At 47.2% G+C, this 15,039-nt stretch overlaps 2 protein-coding genes and 1 pseudogene across 4 annotated transcripts; 2 read left to right on the forward strand and 1 right to left on the reverse strand.

The window, feature by feature from the left end:
- LOC136547927 (putative receptor-like protein kinase At3g47110) overlaps positions 1 to 15,039 on the forward strand; it is a 216,491-nt pseudogene that overhangs the window by 160,759 nt on the left and 40,693 nt on the right.
- Positions 2,683 to 5,984, forward strand: LOC136550825 (uncharacterized). Of its 3 annotated transcripts, none has more exons than XM_066542415.1 (3): positions 2,683 to 3,870; positions 3,970 to 4,296; positions 4,627 to 5,984. In XM_066542415.1, exons 2-3 carry the CDS (start codon positions 4,003 to 4,005, stop codon positions 5,563 to 5,565), a joined length of 1,233 nt encoding a protein of 410 aa, XP_066398512.1. In that variant the 5' UTR covers positions 2,683 to 3,870; positions 3,970 to 4,002; the 3' UTR covers positions 5,566 to 5,984. The 3 variants fall into 3 exon arrangements, with proteins under 3 accessions (XP_066398512.1, XP_066398510.1, XP_066398511.1); XM_066542413.1 differs by having other exon boundaries at positions 2,683 to 2,850; positions 3,657 to 3,870; positions 3,970 to 5,984; XM_066542414.1 differs by having other exon boundaries at positions 2,683 to 2,850; positions 3,707 to 3,870; positions 3,970 to 5,984.
- LOC136550638 (uncharacterized mitochondrial protein AtMg00810-like) lies at positions 6,999 to 8,409 on the reverse strand. The gene is made up of 2 exons (XM_066542273.1): positions 8,118 to 8,409; positions 6,999 to 8,018 (listed from the first exon to the last, which is right to left on the reverse strand). The coding sequence occupies exons 1-2, from the start codon at positions 8,211 to 8,213 to the stop codon at positions 6,999 to 7,001; spliced, it is 1,116 nt and encodes a 371-aa protein (XP_066398370.1). The 5' UTR covers positions 8,214 to 8,409.

A 15,039-nucleotide genomic window follows, 5' to 3' on the forward strand; every position in this document is an offset into this window, starting at 1 on the left:
AAAGAGAAGACAACCACACGGCAACAACAAAGGCACAAATCATTATAAAACTAGTGGACTACCCTGCACGTTGCTGCGGGAATTGCGGATTAGTGAATTGCGTGGTATGATGACGTGGATAATAAAAAGCTTATGTGTCTTGCTGACATGGACATTACAGTTGCATGTGTAATGGATTTTAATTGTATGTGATAGTGCATTGCCTTGTTGGACACCTTACATATTGAGATAAATAGCTAGTGGAGTTTTGCTTAGTGGATGTTAATTGTATGTGATAGTGCATTGTCTAGTTGGATAGCTTGCATGTTGAGAGAAATTGCTACTGGGGTTTTACTTTATAAGAGTATAAGATTCCAAACAGGCCACTGAAAATGATTGAACATTAGCTGAGACACAAAGTATCAAACAAGCATATAAAAAGTAACATAGAACAGTTACATTCAGTGACAACAATGACTGAAACAAAACACCACAAGCACCAAGTCCATAAGATGCCCAGAATAGCCTGCTCGAGTTATTTTATTGATCACTCAATCCTCATTGGCACCTGCAACCTGGCGCTAGCTAGATCTGAAAAGGAAAAATGAACAAAGAAAATGAAGTAACTAAAAAAATCACACATATGAAAAATATTGCTAGTTACAGGATGAAGTCTTGCATTAAATGAAATAGCTAAAAAACAATACATATGACATATGCTATGTTTCTTGTTACAGGTTGGAGTCTTGCAATACGTTCATTAGATTGGCCACGAAGATCTATGGACACAGTCAGTGCCTACACATCTGGTCTATATAGACAGCCTTAGTCTATGCATTTGAGGTTGCATCATTAAAAAATTCCACAAGAACATTTTTCTGTATCAAAATTATCATTATCAATATTACCACACTAATTAAGTAGAATGATACGTACCTCTGAGGCTGAAATATGTAACAACAGTGTATCTAAATATTGACAAATCACAACTGATAAATGACGAATGATATAACTGAGCATGGGGGCTAGTACCAGGAATGTAGAAGCCCATCAATGGAAGGATGCTGCGGAACTTCCCACTGCCTATCTTGTTGATCCTGCCGGACTTTAGCTCAACACTGAAGATGCTGTTATTTGCCCTGATGAAAATGTAACCAGTGCCTTCTGCAAAGCCGACTACATAAACCTGGTCAAGTGGGGTCACCAACGCCACTGGGGATCACCGAATCAAGCTCTATGACCCTGACTCGCACCTACTAAGCAGGAAACTAAGAGTGTTCCTACACCAGTGGCGGACCCAGGATCTGAGACCAGGGTAGTCCTGGTAAAAAAAATTCATATGTAATACTATAAAATCCAAACAAAAAGTTCGGCAAACATAGCTATAAATTAACTAAATTACGATAATACATTTAAAAGGTTCGAAACTTACATAAATACTCCCTCCATACCGGTAAAGAAAGTCGTTTAGGATATGATTTAGCATACCAAGGAGTGATTAATTAAGGGGTATTTTTTCCTGTTTTCCTTTATTAAGTAGGGTTGCGGGTATCACCTATCCAACAAGCTTTCGTAGCTGGATTGGTAAGCATGCTGCAGCCTAAGGCACGAGGTCCCTGTTTCGATCCCTCTCGGGCGCGTTATTTTTTTGAAAAGCTCGTGGATTTGCGGTGTCATTTTTTTGAAAAGCTCGTGGATTTGCGGTGTCTTCGGCCTGGGCTGAGACGAGAGTGACCGTGGACCGGTTTCTGAAGAGTAGTGAAAAGCTCGTGGATTTGCGGTGTCATTTTTTTGAAAAGCTCGTGGATTTGCGGTGTCTTCGGCCTGGGCTGAGACGAGAGTGACCGTGGACCGGTTTCTGAAGAGTAGTAATAGAATTTTGGGCCAAATTTGTGGGTAGTCCGTGGCCTACCTATGCTACCTGCAGGGTCCTACACATACAACCATTTGACAGTAACTTGAGTACTAGCTAAGAATAAATGGTAAGACACGCCTTGAAAGCTTTTGAAGTATGACATGGTGGGACGCTAGGGCAAGCGAAGAATGCTAAAAACTGTAGGCCTCGCCCATGGTAGCTAGACACTCGCCTAGTCACCTATAATAGGAAAACCAAATGTTCTGGATCCTTCAATTATGACACCACATCGGCCATGAGGGAGGTAAATTAGACTACGTTGATAGTTCGGAGCTCAAATAGACTTTGCCAAAAATGTTACAAAAATAAATCTTGAAAAAGTTACCCAACAGCTTTTTATAAAATATGAATTCAGTTTTAATCTAAACGCTAAAGACTATTTAAACGAGCAAAATGGTTATTTAAACAGGTTAAACGACTAAAACGGAAATTGTGTACCAATGTATAGCATTTAACGGTGTAAACAGGCTAAGCAGCCGATTAACAAAATCGATGTACCACTGTATAGCATTAATTTAACGATGTTTACACAGACTAAATGACTGTTTAGGCGAACTGTGTATATGTAATTTAAAATCCCAAAATCTGCTCTAATCTTAGAAAATTTACTTTACCTGAAAAATATGAAACCAGTTTCAGAATTTTTTTTCCATACCATAATGACACGTTGGGCCGTTGGAGCAACCGATGAAGGCTCAAGACTCTGGGCCCGTCGGCCCGGCCCATGCCACCACCACACTTCGCCTAGTCGCCTGGAACAGGAAGAAATGCAGGCAGGCAGACTCTCTCAACCTGGGCCGCACGGCCATGGCGGTACACGCTGGGGCGGAGCGGAGAACGGCGGTCGGAGAGGAGAGAGACGGCACCATGGAGGAGGAGCGCGAGGCCGCGAGGGACCGGAGATGGCGGCCGGGACGCTCCCAGTCCCACCTCACGCAACTGCACTCCAGCTCCAGGTACGCGCGATTTGCTCCCCACCTCACGGGGCAGCCTCCTCTGCCTGCTGCTCTGCTTTGGGAAACCAGAGTGCTTCTAGCTGGGGTCTGTGCCCTGGGACAGACACGGCGGCTGGCTACGTGGTGCTTCAATCTTGTACCTCTGGATCTGGACATCTGGCTATGTGGGAGTCGGATCAATCGGTAGTACAATAGTATGTTCTTATCTTATGTAATTTACTATTAGAATAAGATATATACAGATAGTTCCTTTTTCTTTTTCTTTTTCTTTTCTTTTTTGTCGTGTACTACACTTTCATGCATCCAACACTGTCAATTTGCACTGACAGTAGTCTGTTTTAACCAACTTCCATGGCATCAATCAATCAAGCAATCAAGCAAATGAGGGGAGACATGGAAAAATGTTGTCAGTTAATCAGAGATCAGTGAACCAGTGCGTAAGAAATATGAATTTACAGAGACTTGAATGTTGGCTTCATCTACTAGAAACCTCCACTGCTAACCAAAACTCGTAAAAAGAAGTTCCAAGCTCATTGTCCACTGCTAACCAAGACACCTAAAAAGAAATTCCAAGTTGTGTATGGTTTAATAAGTATCTGCGATCATGGGCGTCTGCGATGCCATGGCCTTCTTAAAATATTCTCAAGTTGAATTCCAATTTCTTTCCCTGCCGTTGGTTATCGCACCAACCTTCATTCTTTGATTTTCCACACATGACACAGCTTTGAACGGACCTGACCTACTTTTCTCTACTCGGTGCCTATTATATATACAAGTTATATATCCAAATGTGTAACCACGTGCAGGCTCTCACTGTTAACTTTTGAGGGACTGGCCTACCGTTTTTCCCCTGCAGAGACCAATTATTGGACTTGCCTAGCTCTTTTTGCCCTTCAAAGTCTCTGATATATATCACTGAATTCTCTTCAAGTTCTCATCTTGCCTCATTCTATGATTTGGACTCGAGATATCTATGCATGAAAATTGAAAAGGATAGCTGTCGATGTGATTCAGTCCAAGGTAGGTTCCTACAGTTGCTAAGCTAAATCTTTGCTTCTGATCCAAAGTTCATATGTTTAGTTTCTCATGTGTGCTGTTATATGTTGACTTTTTATGAAGAGGCGAAGGGATACTACAGATCCTTGAATCCAGATGGCAGAGATTGTCAGCTCTGCACTTGTCCATGAGACAGTCAGCCAACTCCTATCCAATCTGATTCAGAAATATGAGGAGAAGGAGGAATCGAGCGTGAACAGAAACCTGGAGAGGCTGGAGATGGCACACATCAGGCTGGAGGCTGCTCTTGAGACGTCAGAGAAGTGGCAGATCACTGATGCATCCTTGTTGCGTTGGCGTGGGAAGCTGAAGCGTGCTGCTCAGGAGTGTGATGACACGCTGCATAAATGCAAGCAGAGGATTCTCGAAGACGAACATACAGAGAAGGAGGTGAGAAACTCCTCATTTCCTGTACGTATAGCGCATACTACCAAGTCGTTTGTTTTCTCCATCTTTAGCCCCGGCAAAGACGAGTCGAGCAGTTCTGCTGTTCGAAGATTTGAGTGGTTTGCGGATGGTGCTAGCGAGTTTCTCAGATTACTAGAGCTCGGTGGCAGACCACGCTACCACATGCCCTTTAACCCTCTTGTTAGGCATCTTCTGAATGGCAAGAAACTACAACACATAATCATTCAGGCAAACAAGCGTCCTTTGTTTCTACAGTTGGTGCCCTATATTAATGCAGGCTATGGAATAGGGGCTAAATTCATCTTTATGCAGACAGATGGTAATGCATCGGAGGATGACTTCTTCTTTTCTTTGATGCTACAACTTTCAGAGAGTACCGATATAGTAGGGATGGCAATTGAGTGCCTACAGCTGTATGCTCCTCTTTTCAATTTCAAGTCTGCAGTTGAAACGGTTAGGAATAAACTTCTGCAGCTACCTACAGAAGATTTCTTATGGCTGCCAGATATTGATACACATCACAAAGAACATTGGGATATTCTTCACAGGTTTGGCACTGATTGGTTTCGCCCAAACCCACTATGTTGCAAGCAGCATGATCAGCACAAGCTCTGTCATGGTAGTAGAAAGTCAAAGGTGTCAAGATCACCAGATGTTTTGCTGGAACCAGTTATTGAAGTACACCTGCAGTGCTATGTCTCAATCTTGGACTGCAACCAACATAGGTCCTTGATGTCTGAAACCAAAAATTGTCTACAAGATTCTCCATATCTGAAAGTTGGACTTCTATTTGCCCCACATGTTTGTTTAGAAGACATCCTACTTGTGGATAGAACTCCCGCAATACCGGCAATCTACAGCGAGGAGCAGCATTTCTTGCATACAGACTTCACCTTGGGACAACTGGAAGAGACCATGCTGCCAAAGGCAATAGATTACTTTTGCAAGAATGATGAAGCGGCAGTCTACCAAATGCTTTGGAAATTAAAACATGGCGCTGCATATATTCAGGTTGAGAAGGCAAGCATGAGCACACAGAGAACAAGCATGAGAACTTTTCAGGGACCTTGCAAAGGAAAGATGTTGCAATGGCATGATCAGGAGATAGGGAGACAAACAAGTGCCATCTTTCAATTCGTCAACCTGTGGGTTGCACATGCGCCTGTCCAACTGCAAGGCACGATTGTGGACTGGATTCAGAAAGAAAAGGAAGAACAGTTAGCACCTCTGCAGCTACACCAGAAATTCTAAATCATGTAACATGCATGGACAAGGGATGAGGAACACAAGACTGGAAATAGGATGTTCAAGGGAACAAATCAAATATTTGGAGTTGCTATTCATAGCTGAGCAAAAATATGATGAATGCTCCAAGTACAGAGGCACGAGGAGCAAAGCCATAGCATGCAGATCGCAAACTTACATATCAACAGTCTTTGTTCTGTTAGTCTGACAGCTAGAAGTACCGTATGTTGAGCACATAACTGTTTTTTAGTTTCTTATTGTGGTATCGCATGTTTCTCTCCAGCTGATCTTATGCTGACATGGTTTTACCATCATATATCAACTGTAATGTATTTTTGATGCTGTATAGTTAATTTCTATGTGAATTTTAAGAGGATGGTTATGGGCCATGACCTGTTACGTTCCTTTTCAGAGAATTATAAACATAATGCTCTTTTGCTACTTCATGCACTCCTCTCGGTTTTGTTCTAACTCATTGGTGTAATGCTCTGTCTACCCCATGTTGTAAACTCTGACACACTGTAAATTATGAGTGGTGACTTGCATTGCCTCCCCCATGTCCTAAACTCTGACACTCTGTAAATTGTGAGTGGTGACTTGCATTGCCTCTCCAGTCTCCAGCGAGGGCAATATACTCAGGTGGGGAATCCTTTTACCCTTGTTGACTCTGTAAAAAAAAATGTCTCACTCATGACTGATAATTGCATCTGCAAACTTTATTTGACTGGAGTTTCTCCATTTGATAGTCCTCTGTGCCTGATGATTTCAGAAAGCATACGAAACTACAGCCCCCGTGCATGGTTTGGGTCTGATACTTTTGACTTCTGTTTTCTTTTGCACCTGCTGTTTGACTGTTCTCCATGGGCATGCCCGTGGTTTTCAGCTAAAAAATGCGGAGAACCGCAGCACTGCGGTGGTCTAGTCTCCAAAACTGCAGGCGTTTCCTCTCCACCAAATCCACGTGCTCTGCTGACCACCCAGGCGAAGAGGACGAAGACCGAACTATGAGGCATGTGCAGGGAATTCTGGAAGCTTGTCAGCTGCCTTGGATTTGTTCTCAGGGTATTTCCATGAAGCATCCAGTGCCATTCCGTTCACATGGCTAAGTTCCTAAAATATGCTCTCCTATGAAGCATCCACCACGCTTTTTCCTAAGCGCTTAGCGTGTTTTTTACACAGCTCCCTGTTGGAGGTAACAGAGAAATAATCAGCCAGGGCAACTCTCCCAGGCAACTGCATTGCAATATATAGAGGATAAGTACTGCATTGATTACATACAGCTCACTAGAGCTTTAACTAGACAGAATAGCTGCCTGGGTACCCGCACAACTCTTGGGCTACCCAAGGACTTAATGACATAGATTAACTAAAAACTTAAATACACTAAATGTGCCTGGGAAGCAGGGCTTACAGCTACAGTTCTCCCCCTAAGACCTGCTTCAACCCTTCTTGATCTGCTTGATGCCAATTCTGCTTCTCATATCTTCAAGCTTGGCCTTGCCCAAAGCCTTAGCGAGAATGTCTGCCAATTGATCAGCTGTAGGGATGTACTCAGTCCTGATGCTGCCTTCTTCAATATAATCCCTGATAAAATGTTGCTTAACTCTGATATGTTTGCTCCTGTCATGGAAGACAGGGTTCTTAGCAAGTGCAATTGCAGACTTGTTGTCAACCCTCAGTTCCACAGTCTCCACCTTTCTTCCCAACAAATCAACCAACAATCTTGACAGCCACAGGGCTTGTGTTGCTGCTGAAGTCATAGCCACATATTCAGCCTCACAACTAGACAAAGCCACCACCCTCAGCTTGATAGATTGCCAGCTGACCAAGCTGTTGCCAAAGAAGAACAGACAACCTGTTGTGCTTTTGCTGGAGTCAATATCACCGGCTAGGTCTGAATCACAGTAGCCCACAAACCTAGCAGAATTTGGGGCTCTTTTGAACTGCAGACCATAGTCCAATGTTCCAGCCAAGTACCTCAGCACCCTCTTGACTGCTTGCTGGTGCTCAGTGGTCGGTTTCTCCAAGAATCTGCTCACATAGCCCACTGAGAAAGCCAAATCAGGCCTGGTATGAACCAGGTATCTCAAGCTTCCAACCAGCCTCCTATACTGAGTTGGATCCACCTCCTTGGCAGTGCTATGCTTGCTGAGCTTCAGGCGCTCTTCCATTGGTGTAGCTGCTGGATTGCAATCAGACATGCCTCCCAGTTCTAGGATTTTCTTGGCATAGTGAGTCTGCCTCATGGTGGTCCCATTCTTGCCTTGCTGCACTTCAATGCCAAGGTAGAAATTGAGCAAACCCAAGTCACTCATCTCAAAGGTGGATTTCATCCTTTCCTTGAAAGCCTTTACTTCATCTTTGACTGCTCCAGTGATGATCAGATCATCAACATAGACCCCAACCAGCAACACTGAGCCCTCTGAACCTTTCCTGTAAATTGCTGCTTCATGTTTGCTCTGTTTGAACCCCATTTCCTTCAGAGTAGAGTCCAACTTAGCGTTCCACGCCCTGGGTGCCTGCTTCAGCCCATACAAAGCTTTGTGCAGGCGATATACCTTGCTTTCTTCCCCAGGAATAGCAAACCCAGGTGGCTGCTGGACATATACTTCTTCCTTGAGCTCTCCATTTAGAAAAGCTGACTTGACATCCATATGATGAACAGTCCATCCTTCCTGGGCAGCTAGAGCAAGCAGCAGTCTCACTGATTCTATGCGCGCAACAGGAGCGAACACATCCTCATAATCAACACCCTCTTGCTGCACAAACCCACGAGCAACAAGCCGAGCCTTGTGCTTGATCACATCTCCTTTCTCATCTTTCTTCAGCTTGTAGACCCATTTTAGAGAAATTGGCAGATGGCCAGCTCGGGGAGACACAAGCTCCCAGGTGCCATTGCGCTCAACAGCGCGCAGCTACTCTTTCATTGCTGCCTGCCATGCAGGATCATCTTTTGCCTCTGCATAAGAAATGGGTTCCCCAGAGTGGGTGAGGTGGAGCTCTGCGAACAAGCGCTGCGCCGGCGGCGGAACTTCCTGTTCCCCGCCCAATATGCCATCTATGGTACGATAGCGCAGCTGCTCGTCGTTGTGATAAGTGTCCAGCCGTTCCTCATCATCTTCCAAGGGAGTCACGTGCTCCACTTGTGGGCTGGCTGGAGCTGGTGGTGGTGAAGGCGTTCTGGATGTCTCAGACACCTCTTCTCCTGCATCAAGCACCGATTCTGCTGCTGGGAAAGCTTCAGGTGAGGCAGAATGGGGCTGAGGAGATGAGTGTGACTGCACTGAACCTCCAGCTCCAGGGACTTCTTCCTCCCAAGGAAATTCCACCACAAAATCACTACCAGCTGCCCCAGACGTACCTGCTGCTGGTGATGTCCAATCCCAACCTCTTCCTTCATCAAAAACCACATCTCGGCTGACACGTACATGCTGAGATGCTGGATCAAAAACTCGATAGGCTTTGGCTCCTTCAGCATAGCCAATAAATACTCCAGCTTCACCACGATCATCAAGTTTCCTGAGCTGAGACAAACGGCGAGTATATGCCACACAACCAAACACCTTCAGATGGCCAACAGTGGGTGCTCGGCCATGCCATGCTTCATAGGGAGTGACATCACCTAGAGCCTTGGTTGGTGACCGATTCAGAATATGCACAGCAGTCATCACTGCCTCCCCCCAAAACTTGGCTGGCATCTAGCGCTGCTTGAGTAAGGCACGTGCCATGGCCACCACGGTTTGATTTCTACGCTCCACCACGCCATTCTGCTGTGGTGAATGAGGAGCACTGTAATGCCTTTTGACTCCTTCATTGGCCCAATAAGCAGCAAATTCTGCAACAGTAAACTCTCCTCCATTATCTGTGCGCAGAACTTTCAGTTTACGCCCACTCTCCACCTCTGCAGCAGCCTTCACCTTCTTGATAGCATCTGCTGCAGCATCCTTAGATGACAGCAGCACTGCCCACATGAATCGTGTGGCATCATCTACAAGCAGCAGAATATAGCGATTACCTGCCGAAGTTGCTGGTGTAACTAGCCCACAGAGATCACCATGCACCAATTCAAGGTGATCCTGAGCACGATATGTTGCTGCAGTAGGAAATGATCGCCTCCTCTGTTTGGTGGTGACACAAGTGTCACACACTTGCTCAACATGATCGATCTTTGGCATCCCTCTTGCCATTTCCTCCTTGCCAAGCCTCCGTAGGGCCTCAAAATTCAGATGCCCAAAACGCTCATGCCATTGCCACGCCTCCTCATCCCTACGCGCAGCAAGACACACTGGCTGTGCTGTCTTCATATGTAGTACATACAGCCAGTTCGCGCCACGCCTCACCTTGGCCAGTAGGCGACCGCTGCTGCGTTCCCAAATCCGCAGTACTCCATCATCAATCACCACCTTTGAGCCATTCTCATCAAGTTGACCGAGGCTCATGATCGAGTTCTTCAACGCCGGAATGAAATAAACTCCATGAAGAACACGATGCTCACCAGTCTTTGCTTCAAAAACAATTGAGCCAACGCCCTTGATTTCCACCTTGGACGCGTCCCCGAACCGAACCGTGCCTCGAACGTCCGTGTTCAGGTCTGAAAACAGGTCACGCCGCCCAGTCATGTGGTGTGTTGCGCCTGAATCAAGGTACCAGCCGCCAGCCATCTCTTCATCATCTGCTCCCAGATAAGCACGCGCATGTGGCTCAAAGAACTCAACGCGCTGCGCTGTATAGTTGAGCTCCGGCGTGCTCTGTTCCATCTCAATGAAGTCGTGAGACAGAAACAGAGCTGCATCTTCCTCACACTCAGCAAACTGGGCACGCCCTTCATGTCCTCCTTGCTGCCCAGCTTGGTTACTGCCGCCACGGCCTCCTCCACGGTTTCCGCCGCCGCGTCCACCATGATTTCCTCCCCCGCCGCCGCGCTCTGTTCCATCACGGCGCGGCTGGGGACATTCACGCGCCCAATGCCCTTCCTGATGGCAGTTGAGGCACGTGTTGGGGCCAACACGGCCGGCGCCATTGCCTTCTCCACGTCCGCTGCCACGGCCAGCACCTCTGCCCCGTCCGCGTCCACCTCCGTGGCTGCGTCCTCCGCCACCGCCGCGCTGGTTCTTGAAACCAGAACCGCCAGCTTCTTCTGCGCCTTTCTTCTCCTTCCTCAAACGCGCACGCCACTGCTCCTCAGTGTATAGCAGCTTGCCGTTGATGGACACCGGCTCTGTCACAGCTTGCGCTTCACGGTCATCCACCGCCTTGAGCCTTCCTGTCACCTCTTCAAGCGTGAGCGCCTCGAAGTCGAGGAACTGCTCAATGGCGACGACGATCTGCGCGTACTTGGTCGGCACCGTGCGCAGAAACTTTTCCACGACACGCGCCTCATCGATGTCCCTGTCTCCATGAAGCACCAGCTGCTGGTGCAGAGTTGACAGCCGCAGGGCAAAATCCTCCACCGGCTCGCTAGGCTTGACGTCAATGTTCTCCCACTCCCGACGCAGTCGTTGCAACGTCGCTCGGCGGACCCTGTCCACACCGATACGAGTCGCAGCGATGGCATCCCATGCCTCTTTTGCCGTCGCCTTGTCGAGGAGCGGGAGCCCCAACTCCTTGGGCACAGCAGCGACGATCACCTCCAGAGCTCGCCTGTCGTCGCGAAACTGCACTGGGCCTCCTTCGACAGCTTCCCAGAGGTCGCGCGCCTACATCCTGAGCTTCATCGTCTGGCTCCACTCATAATAATTGGTCTTGTCCAGCATTGGCCATGATGTGCCGCTGCCAGAATCGCGGTAGACCACCCTGCCTTGCGGCGACTCATAGCGACCGCCGCCACGACGCCTTCGGTCACGCAGTGGTGACTGCGAACGGCGCCTGTCCCACGGCGGAGTCTGCGGCCGCCGGTTCCTCCGGTCCTCCTCTTCTTCTTCCTCCTCCTCCTCCTCATCTCCCTTCTCTGCTGCTATCTCCGCCCGCAGCTCCTGCGCTGTCCTGGCCGCCGCCTCCGCGGCTGCTGCAGCCTGCTGTGCCGCCTTGACAGCCAGCGCCGCCGCCTCCTCTGCTGCCTTCAGGCGTGCAGCCCTGCCAGAGGGGTCGCCCAGCTCGCCCTCAGTGGCTCCCTTGGTCTTCCTAGCCCGGCGCTCAGAGGAGGTTGACGTCATGGAGAAGATGAGAAGGTGAGAAGGTGTCTAACCTAGTCTCTGATACCAATTGTTGGAGGTAACAGAGAAATAATCAGCCAGGGCAACTCTCCCAGGCGACTGCATTGCAATATATAGAGGATAAGTACTGCATTGATTACATACAGCTCACTAGAGCTTTAACTAGACAGAATAGCTGCCTGGGTACCCGCACAACTCTTGGGCTACCCAAGGACTTAATGACATAGATTAACTAAAAACTTAAATACACTAAATGTGCCTGGAAGAAGGGCTTACAGCTACACTCCCTCTTTGTTGTACATAACCAACACTGACTCCCTGAATTTCCATGTAAATTACCTAGCCTTGTTATTATTAAAAGTAACCTCTTAAATCTGTATTTAAATTAACTACTTCCAACATTATGAAAGTTATCAATTTTCTTGCTAAACATAAGATTCACAAGTGAATGTTGGAGACTAGAATATTTTATTCCTTAATCTAAAAAAACATTAGATAACTAGTGTTTCTACTAGCAAATAAACACACACAAAAAAAAAGTCTATCAAGATTCAAACAATTTCAAGGAGACACCACAAAATAGAGCACGATTTTAGGAAAAGAAAACTGAACCTAGCTTTATAATCTGAAACCAGATTTTAGGATTTTTAATTGCATTATTTTCATAAATATTTAGATAGATTTTTGAAAAAATATTTTTGTGAAATTTTGGGTTTTTAAATATTTCTAGTTCAATTTACCTCCGAACTTTCAAATTAGTCTAATGTACTCTCTAACGTGGTGTCACATCAGCAAAATCATCATCAAAACCATCCAGGTTTAAAAGCAAATGGTTTTAAAAGTTGAGAGATGTAAAGAAACTGGTTTTGTAGTTTACTAAGCAAAATTGGACTACCGTGATAGATGCGAAAGGTAATTGGACTTTTTCTGGGAAAAAAAACATGCCCTAAAAATTTAAAGAGATATGTTGGGCCAAGATAAGATGGGACGGACTTTGGTCCCCGCCCAAGCTATCTCACCTCCTGCGGTGGGAGGGGGAGACCGCGTGGGAGGGGCGGCTGGTGGGCCCCACATGCCCGGTGGGGAATGGCAGAATGGGGTTTGGTCTCAGACCAGAGCAAAGGGCCGGCACACAGCTACGGGCTGTGGGCTGCAGAGGAGCTGCGGATAAGGTGGAGCGGCGGAGTGGGGTGGCTGGCCGCCCGGGATGTCGGCCGGCGGGTCCCACACCGCACGCAGGCGCACTCGAGGTACGCTCAGTTTGCGCTCGTCCAACCTCGGAGCATGTTCTGTTCCACCACATCTCGAGTGTCCCCAACTCAGAGTGTAGAATAGCCTGTGATTGAGCTGGTTGCAACAAAAAAAATGAGAAGTTGGCTTGCTGCTATGTCTAATATGGCTGCGCGACAATCTTATAATATTGTAGACGTAGGTAGGATCAATCCCTCCGTTGTCCTACAAGCATTCAAGCTGTCCACTGTATACTTCAAGCTTCAAGCTTCAAGCAGTGCTTCACTTTCATTCCCTGTCGTCCATCTGAGTTATCACACACACCTCTTCCACTTTCCTCCACCTAAATACGTGGGATCTGCCAGTGTATTTGTAATCTAACATATATATATATATAAACAGACATTGTGAGCCTAAAGTTCAGTAACACAAAACAAAAGATAGCAACGGGGGGATGACAGATCAATAACTTAAACAAAGAAAGAAAATAATCCATCACACAACCATGTCAAAGAAATTATCCCAAGAAAAAAATTACAAAGAAACTTGGATATCTTTCTGTTTGCTTTAGTTGTGACGTGTTGCTTCATCTAGTAGCTCGTACAGACTCTCCAAACACCATGACTTTGCCGAATTCCTTGTCCATTCGTGCAGAAAGTACAAGTGTCAAATTGTCATTTGCTTTGTTATCTGGTCCTTGTCAAATATCACCCACCCTCCATTTTATTTTTTGCACAAAAACGTGCCGATCGGCAGATTCACATGTTGCTGTTAAGTCAAAAAGATGATTTTAGGCGTTAACTAAGTCAAAAGGCAATCATTAATCAGTGTTTTCCTTTTACAAACCAACTCCTGTGCACCGGTCACTTCTGTCAGCACCTGTACCACTACATCAGCAACCCAGGAGGATAACGGGAACGACGACGGTCAGCCTGATGTTCACGGCGACATTCAAGCCAAGCATGAGCCACGTCGAGGAGGGCGTGACCGCAGGCCCAACATACGAGTCCATGGGCCGGAGTGGAAGTGACCGACCATCACCTGACGAGAGTGCCGTGTCATCTCAGTATATGTAATCGGAGAGAGAGAGGGGGAGGCTGGAAAAAGAAGATGAACAACTTGTAAAACAAGCACTCCGCTGCTATTTGATTCAGAACTCAACCTTCCCCAATTCTGTGCTTGTTCTTCCTCTGATTCTTACCGGATTGATTGCCAATCCCCTACTCCTACCACTCTGCTTACATCTAGTATCAGCTTCCTTCGATTTCTTCCGCCATCCTCTGTCCTAGCTTCGATTCGTCGATAGCTTACAAACGCCTTGTGTCGTAGAGATCGAATGATCCCGATTTCTGTAATTCCCGGACACGTGAGCAATCCGTTTCAATTACCGGCGCTGGATCGTCAGCCACCACCGCTGCCACCGCTGCCGCCCCCGCATCCTCACTACACGCGCTTCGCTCGTAGTCGCGGTGCCATGAACCCAGACTCCAAGCTCCTGTTGGACGAGATGCATTGTCTCTTCAATGAGCAGAAGACCCAGATCGAGGACCTATTCGCTGAGGCGGATCGGAAGCTGGACTTGCACTTCATCGACAGCAGCCGCCTCCTAGAGAAGCGGTTCACCGACGTCGACGAATCCGTCACCAAGCGCCTTGCGGACGTCGATGACTCCCTCAACAAACGCCAGACCGAGGTCGACGACTCCCTCAACAAGCGCCTCGCTGACTCCGACCTCTTTGGGGAACGCCGCATCACCGACTCCAAGCTACGCCAGAACAACCTCATCGCTGAAGCTAAACGGCGTTAGGATGATCGCGTCTCCGGCGTCATGAAGGTCGCAAGCGCCCTGGAGAGCTGGCGCTAGGACTCCGAAGGTGCTATGGATGATCTCAAGCTGAAGGTGGACAAACTCACAAAATATTGGGATCGAGCATTCCTCGATAACGCTATGGTGTCGACAGGGTTGATCTCCCAACCACCTTCGGCATTGGAGCAGATTGCCGTGCGTTCATCTGTGGATCTCACGGCTGCTCGGCCCAGCGGGCACCACGTCGAAATGACTCCACGGGCCAATGGTATTGGGGAGAATTCTTCCCAA

This window comes from Miscanthus floridulus, chromosome 4 (assembly GCF_019320115.1).
Source record: "Miscanthus floridulus cultivar M001 chromosome 4, ASM1932011v1, whole genome shotgun sequence".
Lineage (NCBI taxonomy): Eukaryota > Viridiplantae > Streptophyta > Magnoliopsida > Poales > Poaceae > Miscanthus > Miscanthus floridulus.